This window comes from Alligator mississippiensis, chromosome 8 (genome assembly GCF_030867095.1).
Source record: "Alligator mississippiensis isolate rAllMis1 chromosome 8, rAllMis1, whole genome shotgun sequence".
NCBI classification, from domain to species: domain Eukaryota; kingdom Metazoa; phylum Chordata; order Crocodylia; family Alligatoridae; genus Alligator; species Alligator mississippiensis.
Window position 1 is genome coordinate 62,000,885 of NC_081831.1, and position 12,110 is coordinate 62,012,994.

The window sequence follows — 12,110 nt, forward strand, 5'->3', positions numbered from 1 at the left end:
TAACCAATGTTCACACTGAACATGCCTTCTTAATGGAAAAAATAATTGGTTTGTAACAGGCAGAACCACAGAGACTTTAGCTTACTGCTGAGATGAGACTTGGCATAGGGCTATACTGCTGTTCTAGCCAGTTGTTTTTGGGGAGGAAGGGGATGAGTCACCAAAGAGTTAGAACTATCTCCCATTTGTGCACTGCTTTTACAATCTTGCTGTCAGGCATAATATACCATATCAACATCATGCAACGTTCTCTTTCCCCCCAATATTCCTAGGTTGTCTTAGGGTGCTGTCAGTTTTTCAGTCTCTCACAATTGTTCCTTATGTTCCAGTTAGCCTATCTATCAGAGTGGCATTCTCTGTTTGTAGATCCTGGATGGTATTCTCCTGACTCCTAAATGCAGTGACCAGACAAAAAAATTAGAATCCTATTTTGGTTTCATTATACCATCTCTGTAGAAATGTTTTATAAATAATCCTTTAATTGTGTTTAAACTATTTTGTGGCATTCCTGCTAAAGCGTTATCTAAACACCAGCATTTACTTTGGATGTTCTTTCTACATGAAGCTGAACAGAATTATAAATTAGCAATTTAAAAGATTAAGGCTGTATTTTACTAGTCCAGTGGTTCTCAATCTTTTTAGGACTTCAGGCATCCCTTGGTAAATGCCAGCTCTTAGCTTTCACTCATTTTTTGAATACAGAAAAATAATAGTACAATTTTTCTGTTACAAAGAACTAAAAAATATCACAACATGTCAGAATGTTTGTAATGCTATGGATTCCTATTTAAAATCTCTGGGTTTACCTTGTGAATCATATTTGCACACCTAACAGAGCTAACATTACACGGCAGCCCACGGTGGCATCCTGGTTGAGAATCACTGTAATAGTTCTCTTCCTTTTAATTTTTAGGTAATAATTAACCAAGATAGAATTTACTTAAATCAGACAGTAAATTTAGACAGTTGTAGGATAGTGTTTAGAAGTCCAAACGAATTAAGTCAGCTTCTATCTACATCAGATACTTACATAAACATTCATTATTTAGTATTTAAATTCCTCTTAGGCAGAGGAAAGACGGTAGTAATATTATTGTCTCTTCCTTCCGGAGGAAGTAATGCAAGGGGGGCGGGGGTGGTTAAGATTGCTGATTTTTACTATTAATAAATATCATTGTTGGTATGCACAGCAACACTATTGTGGAAAAGCTGAGGGAAACAGACTTAATCTGACTTCAAGAAAAGAAAGTGATCCCTGCATTCTTGCATCAACCCACACTGACCCTAGTTTCAGTGGAACACAGTTGTGATGGAAAGTCATGGTGATGAGGAGAGGCATTACAACTGAGAGTACACCATTTTGTGCAGAGCTTTAAGGAAAAAAAAAATGCTGTCTGTGCCAAATAACCTTTGTTACTGAGCTGGTTGGTAGCTATATGCTAACTACTTGCTGATTTCTCAGAGTATATGGCAGTGCTCTGAAAGAGAGAACTGCAGTCAGTTCACATTTCACCAAGGTCTGGAAATACTAGAACAAAATCTGGATTGGAGAGGGAAGAATTTTCTAGCCAGAAAAGATGTTGGTGGGTTGGAAGTAGATACACTTGTAACAAGGGAAGAGGAAGAATTTGGAAAGGGAAGAATTTTCTAGCCAGAAAAGATGTTGGTGGGTACTTTTTGGCTGTTTTGGCTGTCCATGTAAGCGTGGTACCCTAAAGGATCCTGAGGCATAAACATAACTAACTACCTGAGGGCAGATGTCTTTGATGGCAAGTGTTATAATATAGTGGAGTCTTCCAAAGCGCTCTTTTCTTCCAACAGCATTACCTCACTTTTGAAAGGGTTCAATGTCAATCAATAGCTCCTTCACATCCAGGTCATTATCTCAGTTAGGAACTGAGAAAGTAAGGAGATGATATTGTCTATAGTTGAGATAAAAGATATGGATCTTAAAAGTGGTTGGCTAGTGTTGGAAGCGCTGCCCATATTTACTTACTAGCTGTTACATAGAGACATTAAGAAAGACAGAGGAAAGAATTAAGCCCCACTGAACACCACAGTTTTAGACGTGGAAGAATACTTGTCTATAGTGAGCCTCTGTGTTTAGTCTGAGAGGCAGGACCTGACCATTCAGGACATTTCTCGTCATCCTTGCAGTTTCCTGAAGATAGAATAAGACAGCTTGATAGTCAGGAGCTATCAAGTGTCCCAGAGGGTCCATCAGCAGGATACTTACAGAAAAGAGGTGAACATTCACTAGAAAGCAAGCAACCAGTGTAGTCCCATGCACTAGTTTGAAACCCCGCTAGGAAGGATCCAGCATGTTAGCAGCAAAGATGTGAGAATGAAGACTTTTAAATAGCTTGTCAAGGATCTTACGTAGGAAAGGGAAGGCAAAAAATGGACAGCAGTTTGTAAAGTTGCTCATACCAGTCAGTGGCTTTGTTAGCCTTGCTTATACTATTACTATTGCTGTTGTTTAAGAGCAGGTGATACATTTCCTTCTTAAGAAGAGTTGACAGTTTTTATTAGTGAAGGTCCTAGCTTGTTCTTACTCCAACTTATTAGTTAGGAAACTTTAGCATCTTCTATCATGTCTGATGTGCATGTGCCATATTCTTGGAAGAGGTAGGCAAGTTTCTAGTCCTGAGTTTAGTGTGCTGCATCTGGAGATTCATGGGCTCATCTCCAACGCTGGGGATCTGAAGAAAAAATAGATCATTCCTCACAGAGATATGAGATTCTGGGGCAAAATGGAGGTACTCTGGTATAAGTTTAGAGAAATCCATTATCTGAGTCTGTATGCATTAGAACAATTCTTTTCTCCAGTAACTGTTGAGATTCCTCCTTTTACATCTGACCTCTCCAGCCATATGTTCCTATGTTCTATTGCAGGCTGTGTGAAAACCAAGAAGTTCATTATGGGCTATGGGTTGGGAATAGATACACTTGTACCAAGGTATCTAACACAGCAGGGAGACCTTACTCATTCTTTTGTTCAAGGCTTCTTAGGTTCATACATTTTTTAAATTTGGATGGAGTTTCTTGGGATGAATCACTGTGGTCATTTTGTCCTGCAATAATATATTATCTGCCTGAAGGACAAAGTAATTTGACCAAGACGGGTGTCTGCATGTGCGGTTGAGCAGTTCCAATGGCCACATCCATCTGAATGATCTAACCCATGGCATATCCAGTTGTGTGTGTATGTGGATGTATGCAAATCTGGAGTTTACCTGTGTGAACCCACAGATGGCATGGCTGAATAGCAGCTCATTGCTGTTATATCTATGGTATACACATGCAAGATGTTCTCCAAGGTTACAATCCTCTGAGCTGTGCTGTCTCTACCTGCTTTTTAAAAAAATTAAAAAAATAAAACTGGCATGAGAGGTCTGTTGTCTAGAAAATATGACTGGTCTCTGGTCTTGCAGGATGACTGAGCCTTTCCTACATTTGAGCCTGGAAGGAAATGGAACAGCTTGTTCACATCTAGATACATTTTCTCTGGGCCTAATACACAGTAGTCTGAAGAACACTATGAACTAACACTTGCTTCTGCAGTGCCAGTCAAGCCATTAAAACTTAAGAAGGAATAAATCAAATCACAGTATGTCAGGTCTCACCGGTAGATTTTAACATTTGGCAGAAAGATTGTTTTGCCCCAGCTAAGACCTCCTGCATACATTGGGAAGGTTGTTCCCTGGGTCTTGTCAGAATGCCTCAAGTTATGACTTGAGGTAAGGATACATCTTATTTTATTGCCCCATTTCCAGAAAGTTAATTTGGCTTCCAGCACAGCCTTGGCCTTATTTCTCATTTCCATTTAGCAGACTAGCAGTTTACGCTGTCTGCAAGGAGCAGTTTGAATACAGAACTTGGTTGGTAGCCTCACAAACATAGTAAGTGAATTCACTTAAGTGTTTCATGAATACGGGGTACTGTAACCTCGGGGACACTCTAAACAAAGGCAGCTGGCAATGGTCCCCAACCTGAAACAGTATAGTCTTTACAGAAACATACAATTTGCAAACTTGCGGAGTTTATAAACAAAACCAAGTTTTTTTGTACAGTGATTATCTAACTGTAATCTGCAAAGGAAAACAAACTGGCTTTTGCTCCTTTTATGAGAGACTTGCATAAGATTTCAAAATATAAATGGTAAAGAATGATTTATCAAAAAAACCTGTTTAATTTGTTTTTTCACATGCATTTTGTTTAAAAAAAATTCAGAACTTTCCTATCCTAAAAGAACCTGTGATGACTGAACAGCAAGCTACTCATGGTTTGTCATCAGTAGAAAAAAACACGTGTTCTTACCACATATCAGCTTAATAGTGATGCAGTCTCCTTGTGCTTACTTCCATCTACTAGTGCAAACAATTCAGGCTATCTTTTCTGTATACTAACTCATGATAAGAAAACAACTTGTTCCTGATAAAGATGCATTATTGAAAGGAAAGCACTCTACCCCACCACAATCACACTGTGTAGACTTTAAAAAAAACCCACCAAAACTTAAATACCTTCAATGAGCAATTAATATTTTGAATAATGAAAGCCTCTGCTATGGAATTACCACTCAAACACTTAAAATGTTAAGGTGTAAAAACTTATAATAAACATGCTCTTAAATACCCGAGAATTCTTAAAGCAAAAACAAGGACATTTTGTTAGAGGGAAAAAAATATCAAGCTGAATAAGGAAAGGCAAAGTTAGACTTCCTTCACGCCTTAAACAAATCATTTTTAAACAAATCAAATAAAAAGTCTTTTGCAGGGTCAACCTTTAAGTCATGTTTCCTTTGCTTGCTTCAGAACCACTCAGATGAAGAAGCTGTCTACATTTTCAGCCACAGTGTCAAAACCTGTTTATTCTCTTTATTTGGGTTTTGACATGCAAATCATTTGGTGTTCTTTTGAGTGGTTTGTACACATACTACTAATCAAAAACTCTTATAATGCATCTTGGATGGGTTTGCCTTTGGAGAATGCACCTTCACATGAAGTTGTGTGTCGAAAAGTCAAAGCTTCGTGAAATTGTGACTGGAATGTAGGTGCACCTTTATATGTTATCTGTTAATTTTGCTCATTAATGAGCATTGCTTGTTTAAAATAAACCCAGTTCTCTGACACATGCCTGATCTTGTCATTCTAATCACTCCTTTTTTGTACATCTGATTCTTTTATAAAGGTAATGCTAATATTAGTATGATTATTACACTACTATATCTTATAACGACATGGTTTCTTTCCAGTATTCGTGTTTCAATAGTCTTTCCCTCATATTCTTAAAAGAAAAATTCTTGTTCACACAATCAGCGGCAGTTTGTCCTTAGTAAGCTTTTTGTTTCTCTGCCTAAAAGTTACGCAGAGAACTGTTACAGAGAACCAGGATGCCTATTTACAAGTAACTCCTTTTCTCTTTTCCCATCATATATATTGGTAATATTTTTTCATCTACCAGCATTGCAGAAGGCAAAGCCTTCTTTTTAAAATATTTTCAAAGCAGAAAAAACAAAACGAACCCCACCCAGAAAGCAGCATATAACAATATATAGGAATGTTTTGGCAGAAAAGAACTCAGGCTTTTTTCTTTGTCATATTCCTCTTTGTCCATCCTACAGATGCTGAATGAGGCTGTTGTAGCAAGCAATACCCAAGGAAGGCTGACTTTAACATGTTGCCTTCAACAACTATTAAGCCAGCATTCTGTTTTTAAGGACCACACAACTGTCAGACACACAGCGGTGATAGATACCTCTGAGGAACACAGAAGAGAGAAGAAAATAAGCTTCCTGGAAATCTACAGAACATAGGAAATGTGTTGAACTGGAGGACTGAGGAACGGACAGGGGAAAGATGTTTCAGGTGTCCATGCACAATTACCAATGAAATAGCCACCTGAAGAGATGCTGCATATACAGAATGAGGTGGAATTGGCCAGGTTGTTTCTGAATGAAGAAACGGAGCTCTCAAACCTTTTTTCCTGCCGTGGGGAAGGCATCAAGTGTGGAGCAGATGTGGGCACCCCAACTGAGGAGAATGGACCGTTTCAGATTCCAAGGGCTAAGGGATGACTTTTCTCAGTTCCACCTGAGAGGCACAGGTCACAAAAACCCAGTAAACTGTCACAAGAAATATCACTTCATGATCTTATAAGAAGGACAACAACACTATGCCAGCTTTCTAAGCAAGGGGACCAAGTGAGGAAGCCAGAGTAAGTGGGGTAATGTGGATACAGATAATTTTGGCTGGGGTGTGCTGATGTTTCACTGCTCAAGGGCAGAGTGATCACCACATTTAGGATCAGGAAGGAATTTGACTTCAGGATCAGATTGGCATGAGTGTGTGGGTTTTTGCCTTCCTCTGTAGCAGGGAATATGGTCCTGTTCCTTGGATCTCTTGAGTGCTCTTTAAAAAGACAGAAAAAAACCACATTGCAGTGGCAGGACCTTGACAGTGCCTTTGTCCCCCTGTTTTAACTGTGGCAAATTAGGATGTTTTTGATGTTTTTCAAGCATTATGCCTGGTAGTTTCACATATGGGTTGTTCATACATGTTTGTTTAGAATAGACATAGGCAGACAGGTTTACTTGGGTGAATTTGATATCTTTTATTAGACCAACCCAAATAGTTGGAGAATAGTTATTAAGCAAGCTTTCGGGTTCAAAAACCCTTCGTCAGGCTAAGGAAGTTTCAGCAGTTGGTGTGTGCTCTTCCTGGATGGAATGAAAAGTAGACAGGCATTTGACTACAATGGTTTAGATAGGGATGATCCTGTCTTGAACAGAGGGTTGGACTAGATCTCCCAAGGTCCCTTCTAGCCCTACTCTTCTATGATAACTTTTAGTGTCCATAGTAGAGACAGCTGGGGAGATGGGGCAATGTATAACTAAGAATCACAGTTTCTTTGTCCTCTGAAAAAAAAAGACAGAGAATGGCTTGGGATAAAACATCCAATGAGGCTTTAAATCCAATGAGCGTTTAAAGGAAGCTGCAAGACCCAAGAGGGAGTGAGTAGAGCTAAAGTTGCACACGGTCCCTGGATATGGACTTTTTCAGCTGGCCCTGGGGAGAACATCATCTACCATGGTGTTGGTGGCTGGGTTAGCTAAGGCCAAGGATCCCTGTCCCTGGGCTAAATCCCAGGGTAAATATAAACACAGATAAAAGGGTACAAAGGGGCCAGGAGAAGTTAGAATGTCTACAGAGCTAGTGAGGATAAGAAGAAATACAATTACTGCTAGACCTAAGGAAGGACTGGGATCCTAGCATTTGTTGCACAAATGATAAGAGGAGAGAGATGGAAGAGATTTTATTGGTGTACGTAAGAGAGCTAGAGCATGGGAAAGAGCAGGCTGGGGACTGAAGAAGCTGGACATGCAGACTAGAAGAATAAACATAACAGGACAAGATCTGTTGCAAGACAAAATCTATCATCCCTACTCAGGGTGGGCACGAGTCAGGTAGAGGCAGGTGCAGGTAGGCTGAGAGAAGAGGCCACAGGCAAGCAAACAGACACGTTCCCTTCATCAAGTTGGGAAGATCAGGGGTTGATTCTGGGAAGCCCAGTAAAGGGTGAGTTCCTAAGTCAGCAACTCCAAACTGTCCAGGGGAGCACCCCTGCTCTCAGGGGCACTACAACTACTACTACAGTGTTAAGCTACAACTATGAGTCATTTTGTCATCCACCCTGTGTCTCCATACAACACTTATTGGCACTATAGAAAAGAGTACCCCAAGCGTTAGGCTTTACTATTTTCTCTTTTCTTCTTTAAGAAAATTAGACGAAAATGATAAAGAGTTGATCAAGTGGGGAGTAAGAGTGCAGGATTGAGGTGAGGTCTCCATACCTCTATACAGGGAAGGAAAGAGCTCTCAAGAGAAGAGAGCTGGCAAATTAGCTTATACAAGGAACTCCTACTCACAACTCCTTTGCCTTCCAGCTTCCTGTTAAATGAAATTAGATATTCAGCTGCCCATTCTCTCTCTCCCAGATAGCTGATTATTAACACACAAAATCTCTATGTAAAGCAGTATATACCTGATGTGCCTGATTCTGACACATAGCAACTAGGAACTGAAAAGGCAGGCCTCCTAGAAATAAAAAGCTACCCTCTACTCCTTTCCTCATAGGCCATACTTTGCCGTTACTGTTTATTTTAATATATTTAATATTTATAGTAATGTTAATTATTGTTGTTAGTAATGTTAATGTTAATTATTTAGCATATATTGTTCTTGTCCAGACATAAAACTCATTGACAGCCCTTTACCCCCAAAAGCGTATCATTCACCATAGAACATGCACCATAACCTCAACTTTATGTCATTTCCACCATCCTGGAGATGATTTCCCCTGAACTAGCTGGTTGTGCAGAAAAATCAGTTGAATAAAAGCTTGGGTACAGAAAGATAGTGGAAGGCATGATGGAAGGGCAGCCTTCTTAAAAGGCAGCACTGCAATTATGGCAGATGGTTTGTAGTAATGAATAGAGTAGTACTGCTCTGGGTATGTATTGCTGAGACCCAACTTGTCATTTCCTTGCTGCTGCAGGTTTGTTTTTATCTTTGTTTTGTGCAGAAAGATCCTAAGTTAAATATTCTTGGTTATGTGATAAAATCTGACCAAAAATGTAGTTCCTGATAGAAAAGAGAAGGTATTTGAGGTTTGTCAAGGCCCAAATGGTTTGTATCCACAACATACCAACCTTCCATTATCATGGGAAAAACACCGTTAAAACTATCCAAAACCTAGTATAACCAGCTTCAGAAAACAAGATAAAAGAAGCAAGGCCCTCAGATATACCTTTCTTTCAAGTGCTGTATACATATTACATACCCGTTTTCTGTCAACACTGAAGAACAGCTGTCCAGGAAAAATTTCAGCCAGACCTCAAATTCAAACTTCCTATTCAACAAACTAAAAAACCCCAAACAAACAGAAACCCCCAACAGAAAATTTAAAGTCTGTTGTGTGAAACCACGTCACAATGACTGGCCCAGCTACTTTTAGGGAGAAAACATATTAAGATTTAAACCTGTTATTTTAAACCTATTTTGAGCACAATGCTCTTTATAGGTTTGCTACTGTATTTGCTAGGTATTGTAATCATTTGGTCCCTTTGCAAAAGGCACAATGGAATACAATCTCTGATTGTTAGGCTTCTGACAATTATGAACTTTACAAGTGAAATGAGGGCAAGAGGCATCTGTGGAAGCTAGAGGATTAAAGAAGTTGGAGCATATGTCTGGAATTCAGGTTTTGCCTCATGCTTGCCCCAGGATAACCATTTTTGAAACCTGATTATCTTCTGTTGCTCTTTCTTGCAGTACATTCTAAACTATAAAACAGTGCTAATCTGCTAACTACACTAATCTACTATGCTACTTATGATATTTATCTAATGTTGTTATTAACTTATTATACCAAGTAATCCAAACTCTAAGGATGTTTGGCCTTGCAGGTCAGAGCATGATTGCTTTTGTGTAGTTGTGTGTGACAGAGATATCTGTAGTTAGATTTCCTGAATGAATTATAATATATGAAATTTCAGCACTTTGAGGTTCAGGCAAAACAGGCTGGGAGGAACAGGACCCTTCCTGCCAATGCATCTTATTTCTCAACTGTCTTTAGCCTGGTTTCATCAGACCTTCTCTTCCCCAAGCTACCTCCTCAAATGGCGCTGTTTTCATTCTTTCTACCCAGAGGATTTACTCCTTCCTCTCTCATAGGACTTATGTTGTCTATGGTGCTGATCTTTCATTTAAGGAGCAGTTTAGAAGCTCCAGAAGCAGAATGAGATCACTGCAGAGAGAGGAACAGAATGGCCTCCTCTCTTCACAGCAAGTCATCTCTGGTGGTCCAGGAAACATTCAGATACTTAGAGCCTAATACTCAGATTTGCAGCAGGGATTTAAATGTACAAGAAAAAAAAAAGAACATACTTATAAGACAACCCCCTGCCACGGGTCATCAACAGGGAATGAAACCAAATGAAACTTCTAAAAGCACAAGCTTCTACTTTCCTTGCTGGAAGCTGCAGCACTCATTTCTCTTACATGGCCACTAGATGGAAACCCCTCTGGTGATGAGAGTTACCCTCACTCCTTTTGCGTGTGATTTCTACCTACAGAGGAGACCCTTCTGCAAAGGTATCCACATGAATCTTGTGATATGGGGGCCCGTGTTACAGGACACTCCCTCTGAAATGTATCCCTGGGGTGATCCGCACAAGAGGGTTTTTTAGAGTGTGGGGGAAGGTGTTGTGTTGCATCATGTGCTGCCTTACCTGGCAAGGCCTTTGCCCATTTCACCACATGCACAAGCTGCCTCTCCCCAAGCTCATTCAGGCTGGTCAGGAGGTTGGAGAAGGAGTCTGGCTGGGTGTTGTCATGGCCTGAACACACCACACCAGGCTCAATGGCTTCCAGAACATTGAGGAAGATGGGCTGGCAATCGTACCCATCCATGCATGTCACCATCATCTTGGGAGCTTGCTCCTCCATAGGGCTCGATGAGCTGGCTGCCTCCCCATCCTCTTGTACTTTCAGGTTGCCCAGCTTTTTCAGCTTGCGTGCTGTGGAAAACAGATGTTGGCACAGGTTCAAAATATAAAACAGCCAGGATCATGAGGGGCAGTACTGAGAATAGGTGAAAATAGGATACAGATGTCAAATTGCTGGGAATAGGCTGCTGAAATGAAAATACACCTACTTATTACAGTGATAGATCATTGTATCTGCTTCTTAGATATAAATTATATAGCTTATATATAATAAAGTGCCAGGAACTGCCTGTTATGCCTTAAGAAATTCTTTGAGATTAAGTGTTTATTTTACTTGACTTGCTGGTGTTTACATCAACCGTTGACAAATTCATATATATGAAATCTACTCAGGCTAGCATGCTGTTTTAGATGACAAACTGTTATATCCTCAAGAATTCTCAAATAAAAAGTAATGAATTAGGGGGAAAAAAGCTGACTGCTTAATCCAAGCAGAGAAAATAACATGAAATCTGTTGTCCTTGGGGTTCTAGCTCCGTCATTAAGTGATACAGATCGAAAACTTCCTTTCAGCTTTAATTAGAAAAAATAAGCCTTGAAATGTAAAAATGTCAAGTCAAAGTGCGGTTTTATAAATCAATGCAAACACTGATCTTTAAATAATATGCTTTGGAAGATCAACTGTAAGTACAATTAAGGGAGTCTGCTCTGTAAAAGTAAAAACAGAACAGTAATAAATATAAGAGGATAACATGGAAAACAAGACCAACATGCAGTGTGACACACTCTTGTAATAATTCATCTGCATTGCTGGCAAACCAAAAAATAAGAGATTCCTCTTCTTTACCTCCCTCACCACTGATGGCAGCTGCACCACTTGGGGTATGATAGCTTGATCCCCACCCAATAACTCTGCGATACTTTTCCCAAGGGATTACTGTCAGAACAGAACAGCAAATCTGTGCCCTAGAAGGAGAGATGCGATCCAAACAGCAAGAGAAAGCATGTGTACCATATACCACCTGTACACTTTTAGTAATCAAATCATTTACAAAAATTGGGAGCCTGAAAGTATAATTGGGCAAGTCAATGTTAAGGTGAGACTCATGTCCTTTAGTTGAACTCTATATTGTACTTTTGAAGATCTGTATTCTTGTAGAGAATATAGAGGTCCTTTTGGTTTAATATGGGAAGCAATGATAGAAAATTCTTAACAATCTTTTCAAAGATGAACAACTAATACAAAGAAACAAGGTGGCACTTATTATAGATCCTGCCTATAAACAAAATGGCAATGTAAAAACTATCAGCATGACAAATAGAATTTTTCAAATTAATTCAATATAATTTTGGATGAAGTAACACATTTAATTGATAAGGTGTTGATTTAATAGTTGTTTGTAAGGTACTTGACTTTTCATGATATTTTGATTTTAAAAAGCCAAAATAATACTAAAATCAATGAATTAAAATTGCCTAAATGCTAGAAATCTCAAAACATAATATGTAAATGAGAAAATGTTATCAAGCAGGTGGCTTTCTGGAGGGGCTCCAGCAGGAATTGTTTTTTCGCCCAATATTTATTATTAATGGCTATGAA

General features: G+C 39.3%; 1 protein-coding gene across 2 annotated transcripts in view; it reads right to left on the reverse strand.

Moving 5' to 3' along the window:
* The window catches only part of AR (androgen receptor), a 107,648-nt gene that overhangs the window by 18,532 nt on the left and 77,006 nt on the right, over positions 1 to 12,110 (reverse strand). For both annotated transcript variants that reach the window (XM_059732769.1, XM_019487877.2), the window contains exon 4: positions 10,295 to 10,582. In XM_059732769.1, the coding sequence (XP_059588752.1) occupies positions 10,295 to 10,582 (288 nt within the window). The remainder of the gene's footprint in view (positions 1 to 10,294; positions 10,583 to 12,110) is intronic.